A 12,739-nucleotide genomic window follows, 5' to 3' on the forward strand; every position below is an offset into this window, starting at 1 on the left:
GGACAGCTGAGGAAAGTGCCTAGTGGACCCTACCATAAAACAAACAGCACAGTCATATTTACCCAAAATATCTTTTACAGAGCACTGTGCTCCTTTTTTTTTATCTGACCCAGATTTCTGTTAAAAGCTATTAAACTGGCTTTTATTTCTGTCTGTCTATGAAACCAAGCCAATATCTTTTGGGTCTGTAATAACACACTTATCTTCAGGACAATAATGTCTTTCAGATGAATGTCAGACAAACATTTTAAGCAGCTCAGGAAAGTGCAGTGCTTTCAGATGTGTCATCATAATTTAGAGGAACTGAGTCTTTAATTGAGAATGTAACCACAAAATGCTTCTAACCTGGGATTGGGGAAGGAGCAATCTGAAGTTTTTAGCTAGCTTAGTCACTGCAATTCCCTGTGCTAAAGGAACTGTTCAAGTTTTCTGAGTAGGAGATCAATGACTGCGTGCAGTGTGAAAAGCTAAAGGGATGGACTTCAAGTTATCACTGAAGTGCAGGGATTGCAGGAGAAGATGCTATAGCAATACTGTAATTGAGCAATAAACGATGGAGCAAGGAGTAGAATATGGAACAGAAACAGACCAATATAAAAGCATCCCGTTTGTTTTTTCCCTTAAATGATGTCTATATGTAGTTTCAGGCTCCAGGTGTCTCTAGTTGGTCAATGTTTATGTAGCTCAGTAGAACTGTCCTAACCTGCTTCTGCGCTCCATTGTAGATGCTAGGTCTGAGCAAACGAGGGCCTGATTCTGAGTAGAGCTCAGCACCAGCTACTCCTACGTCCTCAGCACCTTTCAGGATCAGCCCGCAAACGTGGAAAATGATCACTGAGAAATAGCTGAAAACATTCTATGAAAGATTCAGGGTGCCCCTACTATTCTATTAAATTGTGCATTGAACCAATGATTGAATGACTGAAAGCATGCTCCTAGCTCCAAGTTCACTGCTTACATCAGGCACTGCAGTACACTCCAGCTAAACGACTATGTTAGCTTAATTTACGCTCAGGAACAATGGGTTCCTCACAGGGGATATCACCAGGACTGGAGTAGAAAAATTCCTCTCCGAGTCACATCCCAAATTCATCACAAGGCACTTGGATATATTTCAATAAAGCTCTTAGCCGGCTCCTGGGAGCTTTCCTCACAGAAGTTGCTGGGTGCTTGGCCTCTTGAGAACCAGGTCACTGCTTTCCATATCTCAATATTGGCTTAGTCTAACCTTAGACATCCACTTTTAAAAATTTAGGCTACTGCATATACTGATTTCAATTCAGATAAAGTTACATTAACCAGACCTAGAGAGCATGAGTAACATGCAAACAAAACTGCAGCACAAGTGGTTTCTCATCAGCACCTCAAGACAGGATTTCCAGTGTAGTTATTCTGATTAATATATTAATTTCATTTTCATTTCTTGCAATATCTCCTCTCTCTCTCTCTCTGAATGGACAGGGTGATATTTGGGTTTCTTCAGAAAATAAGAATTCAGCAAAGGGATTTGATTTCTCAGCCTGGTCTTTGCAGCGGTAAGTACATGGCTAGAGTTTGCGCTCTCCGGAGATAGTACTAGTGTGCATTACGAAAGAAGGGAACGTGTGTAATACTGTTAGGTATTCATGCACACACACAAATATGCAAGAGTACAAAGGCTCTATGCTTTTTTTTGAAGGACACCTGCCCTTTTATAATTAAAAAAGTTTTACCAAGTGATCTCCAGTCTATTTCACTCCCAAGTAGTATCTTATCTCCATTTAGTCAAAATAAGTCAATCATTACAACTATCTAGTCTTTTAATTTGTTTCTTTTTTTTAAAAAAAACCAACCTTTAATTCTATATCAAGATGGAAATCAACAGAGCAAAGAACAGAGTCAGATTATCAGATGCTGCCAACTGAAATCAATGGAGTTCTGCCAATTTACACTAGATGAGAATATGGCCCACATGGTTCTATGTTAATAACTTATTTAGTACCATAATGAGCCTGGACATTTTTATATGTGTTATATTTCCAGCTCACATTAATGGAAGGCGAACAAAGATTCTTACTGCCCTTAAATATGAAAGAGAGCAAAGCTTTTAAGGAGGCGTGAAGTGTAGGCTTTGATCCGTGTCACCTTATTTCTAATTTCATGTGAAATATTCTGCTTGGGGTTCAGACCCATTTACTGGACAGTTTTCCTTTTCTAAACCATGGTTTGCGTATTCTGCAATCACCACATGTTGTATTTATATCTGAAAAGCAACCCTCTCACCTGTGGTCCAAGAATAAAAACTTCCACTCCAAACTGTGTCTCGATGTGAATTCTTCACATGGCTCTTCAATGTTGCACAGCTCCTGCAGAACAGTGGGTGCATTTTAGTATTTAACTCTAAGGAAAATGGCTTGTGGGACAAAACAGCTTGATAACACATACAAGGACTCCTTGGAGAATAAACTGACGTATTCTTCCGCCGACCTAGCGGTGTCTACTCCAGGGCTTCGGTCAGTCTAGTTACGTCTCTCAGGGAGTGCATTTTTCACACCCCTGAGTGACACAGCCAAGTCAACCTAACATTGCAGCGTACACCAGCCTTTAGATGAGAGTTCTCTGAGTAAGGACGTCAATCCCAAGGTCTAGCAGATTGTAAGCTCCTTGGGGCAGGGACCATCTGCTTGTTCTGTGTTTGACAGCACCTTGCACAATGGGGTCCTGATTCACTCCTAAGTGCTATTTTAATACAAATAAATAAATAATAATAAACCAATGGTGCAGGTTATTTCTTTGCTAACTAACACTCTGGCAGTGACTGGGCCACAACTGAATTTTATTATCATTATTATGTACATAGTGCCCTTCTGTGGATAAACAGTAGGTTATAAAAGTCTGGTTCCCATGGTGAGAAAAGAGCAGGCAGTATTCTTATACAGTCAGTGAGTTTGGCAAGTTTCTTTCTGAGACACAGCTTTTCCAGGGGTTCGGCTGGAAACCGTGTTTCCGCGTAACTTCTTGAACATATGGCTCAAGGAGGCCCCTCTCATGCTATCATCAATGGTTCTTCTCAAATGCAGTTCCGCACTTGCTGGGCAATGCAATCAATAATGCTCAGAGAGCCTGGTTTGTTCTCCGCTATTCTTAAGCAAACTTTAGACGCTAACTCGCATCCCAAAATGAAACAGCACCATCACTCATCCACAGGTCCTCCGCTCTGAATAGTTCACTGCCCAGCTCTCAAAGTGCAGGACTTAAGGCCCCTTTGCAAGATTTCTCCTTTCGGAATGACCAGACTTGAATAGCAATTAACTCCGCTTGTGGTGAAAGCATCATTTTTTAAAATCGACTGTAGATCCCTGGTGTAAAAAGGGAAACATGACCCGAGGGCTCTCACCTTTAAAAACTGCGGCGTAACAAGACGAACAGTTGCTACGAGGCAAATCTGTTCTTCTGTGGCTGACCTGAATGCTCTTGCAATAGCTGATTCAAAGCCATTGCAGGAGGGTGTAGGCACTAGAGAAACACATCAAAACACAAGCCAATCAGCATTTCAAGAAGCAAATGTTAAGGCAGTAATCAACAAACCTGAACAACTTAGCTCCTTCTATGCACAGCTCAAAGTCAATCAAACTTGTTCAATTGATGATCATTTAAGACTTATTTGGTGGATTCTTTGTCTCTGTCTAGACTCTCTTGGCTCAATCATGGGAAAGGTTACACAGGTGCAACTACTAATCCTCGGCTTTGCAGAAAACCTGTTTGTAAGAGCTTCGGCTCAACTGAAGTATATGAACCTAAGCCTGCCAGCTGGAAGCACCTTAAGAAGGCAAGACGCACTGTAAGGTTCATTAAAACAAAGACAGTGAAATTCAGCTGCTGGTTTCTCATTTGTTACTTTCGTTGCGTTTTGTTTATGCTTTTTCAACTATCTACCTTAGGTGGAAAATCTCTTTAGCAATCCTACTAGGGAAAACGATCTTTGTTCATTGTAGATCTCAGCTCGAATTACAACATCAGACCAAAACAGCAGAAAACATGAACCTTTGTTTACTTGCAAACAATTCACTAGCGGATTAGCCAAATTCTCTTCTCCTAGCTGCACTGCATGTATGATATTGATCCAGACCAGTGGTTCCCAAACTTGTTCCACCGCTTGTGCAGTACGTCCCTCGGCCCGCGCCGCTTGCAGCAGCTCCCATTGGCCTGGAGCAGCGAACACCGGCCACTGGGAGCTGCGATCGGACAAACCTGCAGACGCAGCAGGTACACAAACCGGCCCGGCCCGCCAGGGGCTTTCCCTGCACAAGTGGCGTCCCAAGTCTGGAAAACACTGATCCAGAGGATCATATTCTGCATTTGTTCCATGCAGAAAAACCACATGGACATGTGAGGAAGTTCACTACCAGGAATGGATGCAGACTATGCAATGGAGACATGTAGCGTGGCTTCGTGAGGAGAATTTTGCCCTAATGCTGGTAATTAGAAATAATGCATGTGGCCCGGCCCTATGGAGAGTGGTAAACCAAACAGCACTTGCTTTCCTGAGCCGCTTATCATGGGAAAGATGGTGAACTAAACTTCTCATACATCTTATGCAATCAGTGCCAGTGCAAACACACACACACCACCATTTATTTAAATTCAGCATAGAAATCCTATATCTCTAAATGACTGACAGGAGGGGTTGTTTCAAGGTTGTTGATGTAGAGTGGTTCATAATAGGCGTCCTTTTGGAATCTGGCAGCAAGAACCGAACACGCTATGACAGGCTTTCAAAAAGTATGACTGCTATTAAAATTACCAGGTGAAGAACAGAAGGGAAGTGGGAGAAAAAAAGAACGACTGATGCCATTTCTGAACCCTCTCTCTCTCTCTTCATTTTATTTTATTTCCAAGAAATGGCCATTTTTGCATCCACCATCCTGGAAAATTCAAGGTTTTGCAGATATCCTATACAAAGTCAGGGTAACAAATAACATTTCCAAGTGTCATTTTGAGCGAACCGGAGCATTTTATGTTGTTTTTGAATGAACTGGACTGTTTTCAAAAATGTGTAGCACCGCCAGGCCAAATGTAGCGTCTGAACTATTTGCTAGTGTCTCTTTGAAATCAACTAAAACAGTCAGAGGATTCCACCACCACCCTTACAGCCAATGACGACCCCAGCTCTGTCACATGAAAAACGACTCTTCCCACATCAGTAGCACAGTCCATTCTGCTGCCTACATGTCATTTTAAAGTGCAACAAGGCATTTAAGGTCAAAGAGAGAGGGTAAGTGAGAGAGGCAAAAAGACAGCTTGGACTGAAGCAATAACTTACCATGAGTAAAATATTTAAAATCCACTACAAATTTCACATATTCATATGTTAGGGGCTCATTTGGATCTAAGCTTCCTCTTGCTAAATGGCAGCAAAACTCTATTTGCTTTTCAGCTGAAACGAGAGAGAGAAAAGAACATTTTTAACAGTCCACATGTCTGCACTTTCACACACTCCATCTATCTAATCTATCTAGGTTTTTATACAGACCCCGTCACTGTGGTATCTGCGCACATTCTGTTGGGATGTTCCCGATATCCCAAAGTAAATAAACAGCAACTACTGAAACGTATCTGTCTGCTAGGTTAAGAAAAAGTACCCCCCACCCTCGTCTCTACAGCCTCCTATTTATAGTGCTATACTAGGGCTGAAAGTCTGGGCCCACGGAAGTCAAAGTGACTTTTGCTATTGACATCAGTGGGGCCAGGATTGCACTCAAGGTCCCGTAGGGCTTGGCTACGCAGAGTGGCAGGTTTGTGATTTCTAAAGCCCACTAGCTTGTTGCACACCAATTGATCCATGACCCTGCTGGTGCCCACTAGAAGTTTCCTGGTGCCCTTTAACGTACAACCACTCTCAAACAGCACCCCGTTAAAGGGCACTAGGGACCTTTTAGTGCACACCAGCAGGGGCCTCACAGACCAATTAGCACATTAGCGCGCTTTAGAAATCACTCCCCTCCCTGTAGGCACACTGCCGCACCCGGTACACCAGCCCCAGTGAAGCTGGCTGAAGGCCCTGGGAATCTTTCTACTGACTTGAAAGGGCTTTTGATCAGGTTCTAATACAAATGAATATTCGGAGGCACAAACTTCTCATATTATATAATCTGCAGCATGGGTGACATTTCCCCTGTGCACAGGATGAGCACAATTCCAGGTAGGTCTTATTTCAAGGGCTTAAATGATACTTAAGTGGGGACTGATTAGGCCATATGCTGGCTCTCTGCACGAGGGTGATTTACTCACCCTGCCTCCCCCCGACCCCCCTAATGCCACATCAAAAAGGGTAAGAGCAGCATACAGAGGTCCCATATCTGTCTGAGGAAGGGCACCCCCAGCACAGGTACTGCGGAAGCCAGTCATCAGGCTGACTCCGGAGGATCCCCTCACAAGCTGGGGACAGGGCTGGGAGCGGAGGGGCAGGCTAGGGACAGGGCCGTAGCGTGCAGAGCTGTAGCTAGTCCTGAGGCCTGTAATACAGACAAGCCACCCGAGGCCTCTCTAGTCCTCTCAACATCAGAAGGAAACAAAGCCCCCCCCTAAAGCCAACTCTCCCTCCGGGCTGGGAAACCCATGCCTCTCAGAGATTCACCACCGCATCTCGCCCTGGGAGAGTAATCTAAGGGAGTCAACTGAAATGAATCCATTTCATTTTTCTACTGGGATCAGAAATAAACAACAACAAAGATTACGTGACACATCAAAGGGCAAATACCAAATTTAATGATGTACTGAAGTTTTAGAAACTTGTGAAAGAGAACTGGCACTATGGAACAGAAAAGCCAGCATCGTTACTCTCCCTGGGAGCCGTTTGCTGGTTAGAATCTCCCCCTTAAATATAGTCTTGAGAGATGCTTACTGTTTAGAAAATCAGCTGCAACAGGATCTGTCATGAGCACATGTGGAGAAAGGAGCTTGTACACTTCACTCTGTTCCCGCTCAGGCAGAAAGTTTAATATATTTTGGTCCACTAAATCTGACTGATACAAAAGAATGCTTTGTCATGTTCAGCAGTACAGCGTTAACCCGTCCAGAGGCACAAACACTTTAGAACGGCGGGCAGATGCAGTCATTTTAACAGGACAACTTAACACAAGGAAGTTACATTAGACAATGTTACATGGAACGGAAGACAGAGCGAGGAACTGTGATTCTCATTCTCTCTGCTGTTCTCGAGGCACCGCCCCTTCCTCAAGACAGATTATAATAATTATAATAATAATACCTATTTCTTATATACTGCTATTCATGAGTTGATGTCAAAGCACTTCCCAATCGTTTAATGTATTTATCCTCACAACACCCCTCATGAGAGAGGGAAGTAAAGATACAATCTAAACCTAGATAAGCAGAAACATTAATCCTGTTTTCTTCTGTACAGGGAAAATTCATCTTACTCTCTGCTTGTCTGACATAAATAGAAAGCATGCAGTGTTGTAGCTGTGTCGGTCCCAGGATATTAGAGAGACAAGCTGGGTGAGGTAATATCTCTTATTGGACCAACTTCTGGTGGGGAGAGAGACAAGCTTTCGAGCTGCACAGAGCTCTTCTTCAGGTCAGGGAAAGGTACTCAGAGTGCCACAGCTAAAGACAAGGACGAGCAGATAGTTAGCACATATTCTAAGGGACCACTCAAGGTGAAGTGGCCATATCCTGACATGAGCCTGCACGTGATACTCCCCACGAAAATAAATGGGGGAGTCTGTGTAAAAATCAGTGGTCCATATGGAAAAAAAATGAAGGTTTATCCACATCAGAACATCTGTAGTAAAATGAGGCTGAGCTAAACAATTACATGGGGAACCTCGTGCTACTCCAGAGGAGAGACTTCCATGTAACTTAAGCACCCCTGGATCTGCCCATCATTCAGAGGATTAAAGCCAGGGAAGCCCCAATAAACCCTGACACCAGAGCTGCGGAAAAGTGTACCAAGGAGTAGGTTTGGAAGATGCTTACGCTAGGAATGAGGTGGCACCTGAGCATTCCATCAAGCAACAGACACACTGTGAGTTGGCACAACCCTCATAGATAGTTCACATTCAGGTATCCAGTAACTCAAAGTTAACAGTGTTTGTCAGTGAATTTCTAAGTCAGATCTCTTCAGATCATAGCTAGGTGTCAACTCCAGAATCTACACAGGGCTTTCAGTTTCTTGAATTAACCAAGGGGATTGTAATTTCTAGTGTTGACACTACAGACATGTTTGTTCCAGGAAACAAGCATTTGTCGATAGTTTTGTAACAGCAACTAGAGCAGTGCGGAGAAAGGAAGTTCTGTTTCACGAAGGATTTCAAGATTTCAAAATTTGGCTTCATTCCAAAAATTGGAAAAAAAACCCTGAACATTTCAAAATTCTCCATGAAGGAAAATTCTAAAAAAAAAAAAAAAAAATGCTTGCAGGTCGATTGAAATGTTTTGTTTCAATTTCAACTGGTAAATATATTTTGTATAACATAATGCAACATAACAACAACATTTAAAAATAGAAACAAAAAGGACATTCGGAACCAAAACGTTTTGATGCAAAAGTGTTGAAACATCATTTCAACATCATCAGAACGTTTTCCCGTGGTTTTCTTCTGATACAGAATTCCAGTGAAATCAACCCGATTTCACAAAGTATTTCGAGGTCAACAGACCTGCATAGTCCAATGGAATATGGTTTCATTGAAGCTTCTCTGACCTGCTGTACTAACAAGGTAACACATGTTTTTGCCCTCTCTACACTAGCATTTACAATCATATGGCAAAAAAAAATCAGAGGTAGGCAGACTATCCTATATGCACATGCTTGGCACCAAAGAGTAGAACTAACTACACTTTTGAGGGAATAGAAACCACTTCTGTACCAGATTGTTGCTTACTAGTGCAACACATTCTTCCCAGAAACCTCAGGCCTCAGACACATCTGATGCCCATGTGCTTTTGATCAAAAGTGGGGCAATTTAGCCCTCACACCATCTGTACATTGTTTGAAAATAGCATTATCAAGAGCACATTCCATGGCCACAATATTTTCCAGACACTTGGTGGAATAAACAACACACATAAGTGGCCTCAGATGTACAGAAAGCTGTGGCTACTATGATTCTGCATTTTTTTAAAGCTAAGTCAGAGATCCTAATGCAAAATCTATTACTTAGGGATTTCACAGCAATTTGGGATACTCCCTAAGGGTCTGTTGGGTTCATAAGCCAAGGAAGGCATTGCATTAATCCAGTTAGTTCTCTCCTCCATGACAGATACAACCTGGCTAATATTGTGTACCACAAAGCACAACTGAATGGCAATTGCCTACACCAGCTGTGTGAGTGGATTGCAGCACATGACGGGTTTCTCAGTAAAAGTGAAGTCACACAGTGCTTCTCCATCTGAAACATCTCACAGCCCAGCAGGCTCCACGTGCGGAATGCTGCAACTTCCAGTATGCAACGTGGCAGTGGATATTAGTCAGGTATATAGTATTACTAGCCAGAATGGAAGATATGATTTAGAACACAAGAACATAAGAACGGCCGTACCCAGTCAGATCAAAGGTCCATCCAGCCCAGTATCTGTCTACCGACCATGGCCAATGCCAGGTGCCCCAGAGGGAGTGAACCTAACAGGTAATGATCAAGTGATCTCTCTCCTGCCATCCATCCCACCCTCTGACAAACAGAGGCTACGGACACCATTCCTTACCTCATTTGAGAAATGAGGGCAAATATCAGTCACACTGTATATCCTTCTCATGCTTCGTCAGAAAGCTATTTCTTGCATAGGGCCAAATTCTGACCCCACTGAAGTCAATGGAAATCTTGCTGTTGATTTCAGTGGGGGAGGCAGAATTTGTTCCTCTATGACAATCTTAGGGTCAGACTGTGCATGGTAGGCACAAGGCCACCTGGACAATGGAACAGCTATATCACACAGCCCCAGAAGGAGCTCTGGGAGGGCTCTCTGTGCACAATCCCAGAGCTTGCTGGGGGAGTTTGCACGCTACACCAGCCAGCCATGGGATGTTGTTGTTGAGCCTCAGGTATGTAACTATCTGGACATTCTAAATTAAAAACCAGACGTCTAAAAACAAGCGTTGTGTTGTTAGAACTTACCGGTAAATGTCCAAGAAGAGAGGAGACACTATCAGATACATAAATAATAATCCCGTCAGTGGTAAGTGCAATGAGGAATCCATCTAATGCCTAATGATAAAAGGCAGGAAGAAAAATAAGAATGTACCTGTACTTCAAATACAATATAGAAGTCATTTTTTTCAAAGTGATGCCTCTAACACTCTGTAACCAACATAAATCCATAGTGGTTCAGCATAGAAAGAATAAAAGTAATTACTAAACATGGTGCCTCATTCAGAGTCCTTCTAGCTAATTACTTTCTCATTAGCATTAATTTAACTTGTATTTTGCATCCATGGAATCTTGATTTAATGTGAAGCAAGATATAGGATGTCAAATTCCTCATTCGCCACCCATACAATCCTGCTGACTTCAGTGACTCCAATTATATGTAGCAAGTCACGCAATCGTTAACCTACTGACTAACAGATGCCAAATACCATCATGGTGAGCACAGGATGGAAATGACAGACAGACAGATACAGATTTACCAATTTATAGCTGAAGCCAATGAGATTTAAAAAGTTATTTATTTTGCTTGCACCTGTATAGCCAATTACAGAAATGATTGGTTTTTTACTTTAGTTTGGTTTCTCTTTTCTCATCTACAATGGCTGCCCCTACTTCTCCCTTGCTGGATGACTGTATCTCTGATGTATAAATAGCATGTGTAAACTCTACTGAGTTACCAGGGCCCTGAAGCATTTGAGCTTACATGATGGGGAACTCAGCACTGGCGCTGAAGTTCTCTTTCCCTTCATTCTGAGGTAGTGTGTTTCCTTCCTGTATTACTAGCTCAGGCCTCTATTCTTCTAGGACAGCTACCAAGGTCAGGAATGTTTTATCTCCGGTCAGCACAACAGACAAAGCAATCTCTTCCAGTGCCAATGCTAATGATGCTCTATAGTTTAGTTCACAGGCAGCAGAGATGGGTGGTGCAGGTATCCTCCATTCCCGGTTCCCTGATCACCTCTCCTCCTCACTCACTCTGCCCTGGCTCAGGCATGAAGAGCAACAGAGACTTGAAAATAAAAGTCCCAAACTGTCTCAGCACAGATTAGCTTTGTGACTAAAAAGCAAACAAGTACACGGTGTGATACGGCCACACAGAGTGAGAGCTATTACAAACTCCCCTCCCCCTGCCATCTCTCAGGCTGGTGTCTGTTTTGATTAAACCCGAATGAACTAACTTGTTTGGTGAGAGCAACTCCCGGAAAGAATGAACAGACTTTTCCAAGGAGGTCACTCATGACATCCTGATGAAAAGGAATAACCAAGACACTGCAATGCCGCACAGCATACACCCTTATTCTGGTGCCACTGACTTCAAAGGATGGGAGAACTCGCAGCCGCAGTAGCATGCGACATGGAATCAGAAGCTGCCTTCTCTAAGAAAGGCTGGCAAAAATCTCAGCTCTTCTGCAGGATGGGTCTCCACCCGCTAAGAACTTCTGTAAGTGAGAACCAGGGCCTTTCTCCTCTGCATGTTTCATGCGAAGGCATTGCTGGCAAACGGGGTGGGATTCACCGTTCTCTGTTTAGGCACAAAACAGGTACAGCACAGGGAGTGCAACAGCAGTGCGGGCTTTCCCATCCTGCCCTGCCGACAGGCTTCAGGCTACACCTGGGAGGGAGCGGGTCACTCAATCTCCAGGTCCATTAACCTTTTGTCCTCTGTCAGCTCTGCTGGCTGTTCTGTGCGGGGGCTCCCTGCCCTTTTCTCCCCCACACTGGATTTGCCACCTGTTCAAAGCCAGACCAGGTGGATAGTAACAGAGAGTTGTTTATCATCCGTAAACTCTGTCCGGGGCAGGGACCATCTTATTATTCTGGGTTGTACAACAGGGACCTGCCCCAGGATGGAGGCTTCCAGACCATAACACAAACAATAACGGTAATAGTAATAATCTAACGGCAGTCAGTGCTCTCCAGGAACGAGCTGTGTAGTCTCGGTACTTGCTAGCGGATGCAATGACCAAGAGATGAAAGGCCTTCTACCTCTGAGCCCGCCACTCCCCCACCCTCAGAAATCTTTCATTTCTTCTTACCTCTAACATCAACTGGGTGAACTCCTCATTGCTAAGAAACGAAGGCTTCCAGTCTTGTCTAATCTCACAGGCCTCGGTCTGCGCTGTGATTTCTTAAAGAGAAAATATCAGAAAAGCAACAGGACCCACGTCAGCTGGATTGTTTTTCATTTTTGAGGTACCGCTAGAGTTTTCACAAGGAATAATCTCCCCTTACATAGAAGTCTCAGCTCCACCATCGTGCGAATGTCATTGGGAAGATCAAGAAAAGGGGAAGACATAAAGGAGGTGGAAAAGGACGTGTGAGAGTAATTTTAAAAAGATCGGGGCCCAAATTCTGCGGTCAGTTAAGTCAGTGTAAACTCAGAGTAATCCCCACAGAGCCCATGGAGTTACTCCAGATTTATAGTGGCATCGTAGACAGCAATATTTGACCTCAAATCTGAAATTACCTATTAAGAGCCCACAGGAGGGTGTATTACTCAATTCATGGTGCTATATGCAACATAGGCGGCCAGCTGGGGCATCCCTTAGCACTTGCGTGGCCAGATGCCAGCTGTCCCTTGTTCATAT

The 12,739-nt window shown here is 43.4% G+C and overlaps 1 protein-coding gene across 2 annotated transcripts in view; it reads right to left on the reverse strand.

The window, feature by feature from the left end:
- The window catches only part of PASD1 (PAS domain containing repressor 1), a 78,857-nt gene that overhangs the window by 32,517 nt on the left and 33,601 nt on the right, over nt 1-12,739 (reverse strand). For both annotated transcript variants that reach the window (XM_039486822.1, XM_039486820.1), the window contains exons 4-9: nt 12,188-12,279; nt 10,119-10,208; nt 6,884-7,004; nt 5,303-5,416; nt 3,377-3,495; nt 2,263-2,345 (exon numbers count right to left, since the gene is read on the reverse strand). In XM_039486822.1, coding sequence (XP_039342756.1) covers nt 2,263-2,345; nt 3,377-3,495; nt 5,303-5,416; nt 6,884-7,004; nt 10,119-10,208; nt 12,188-12,279 — 619 coding nt within the window. The remainder of the gene's footprint in view (nt 1-2,262; nt 2,346-3,376; nt 3,496-5,302; nt 5,417-6,883; nt 7,005-10,118; nt 10,209-12,187; nt 12,280-12,739) is intronic.

The sequence above is a fragment of the Mauremys reevesii genome, linkage group 9 (genome assembly GCF_016161935.1).
Source record: "Mauremys reevesii isolate NIE-2019 linkage group 9, ASM1616193v1, whole genome shotgun sequence".
In the NCBI taxonomy this organism is placed as follows: domain Eukaryota; kingdom Metazoa; phylum Chordata; order Testudines; family Geoemydidae; genus Mauremys; species Mauremys reevesii.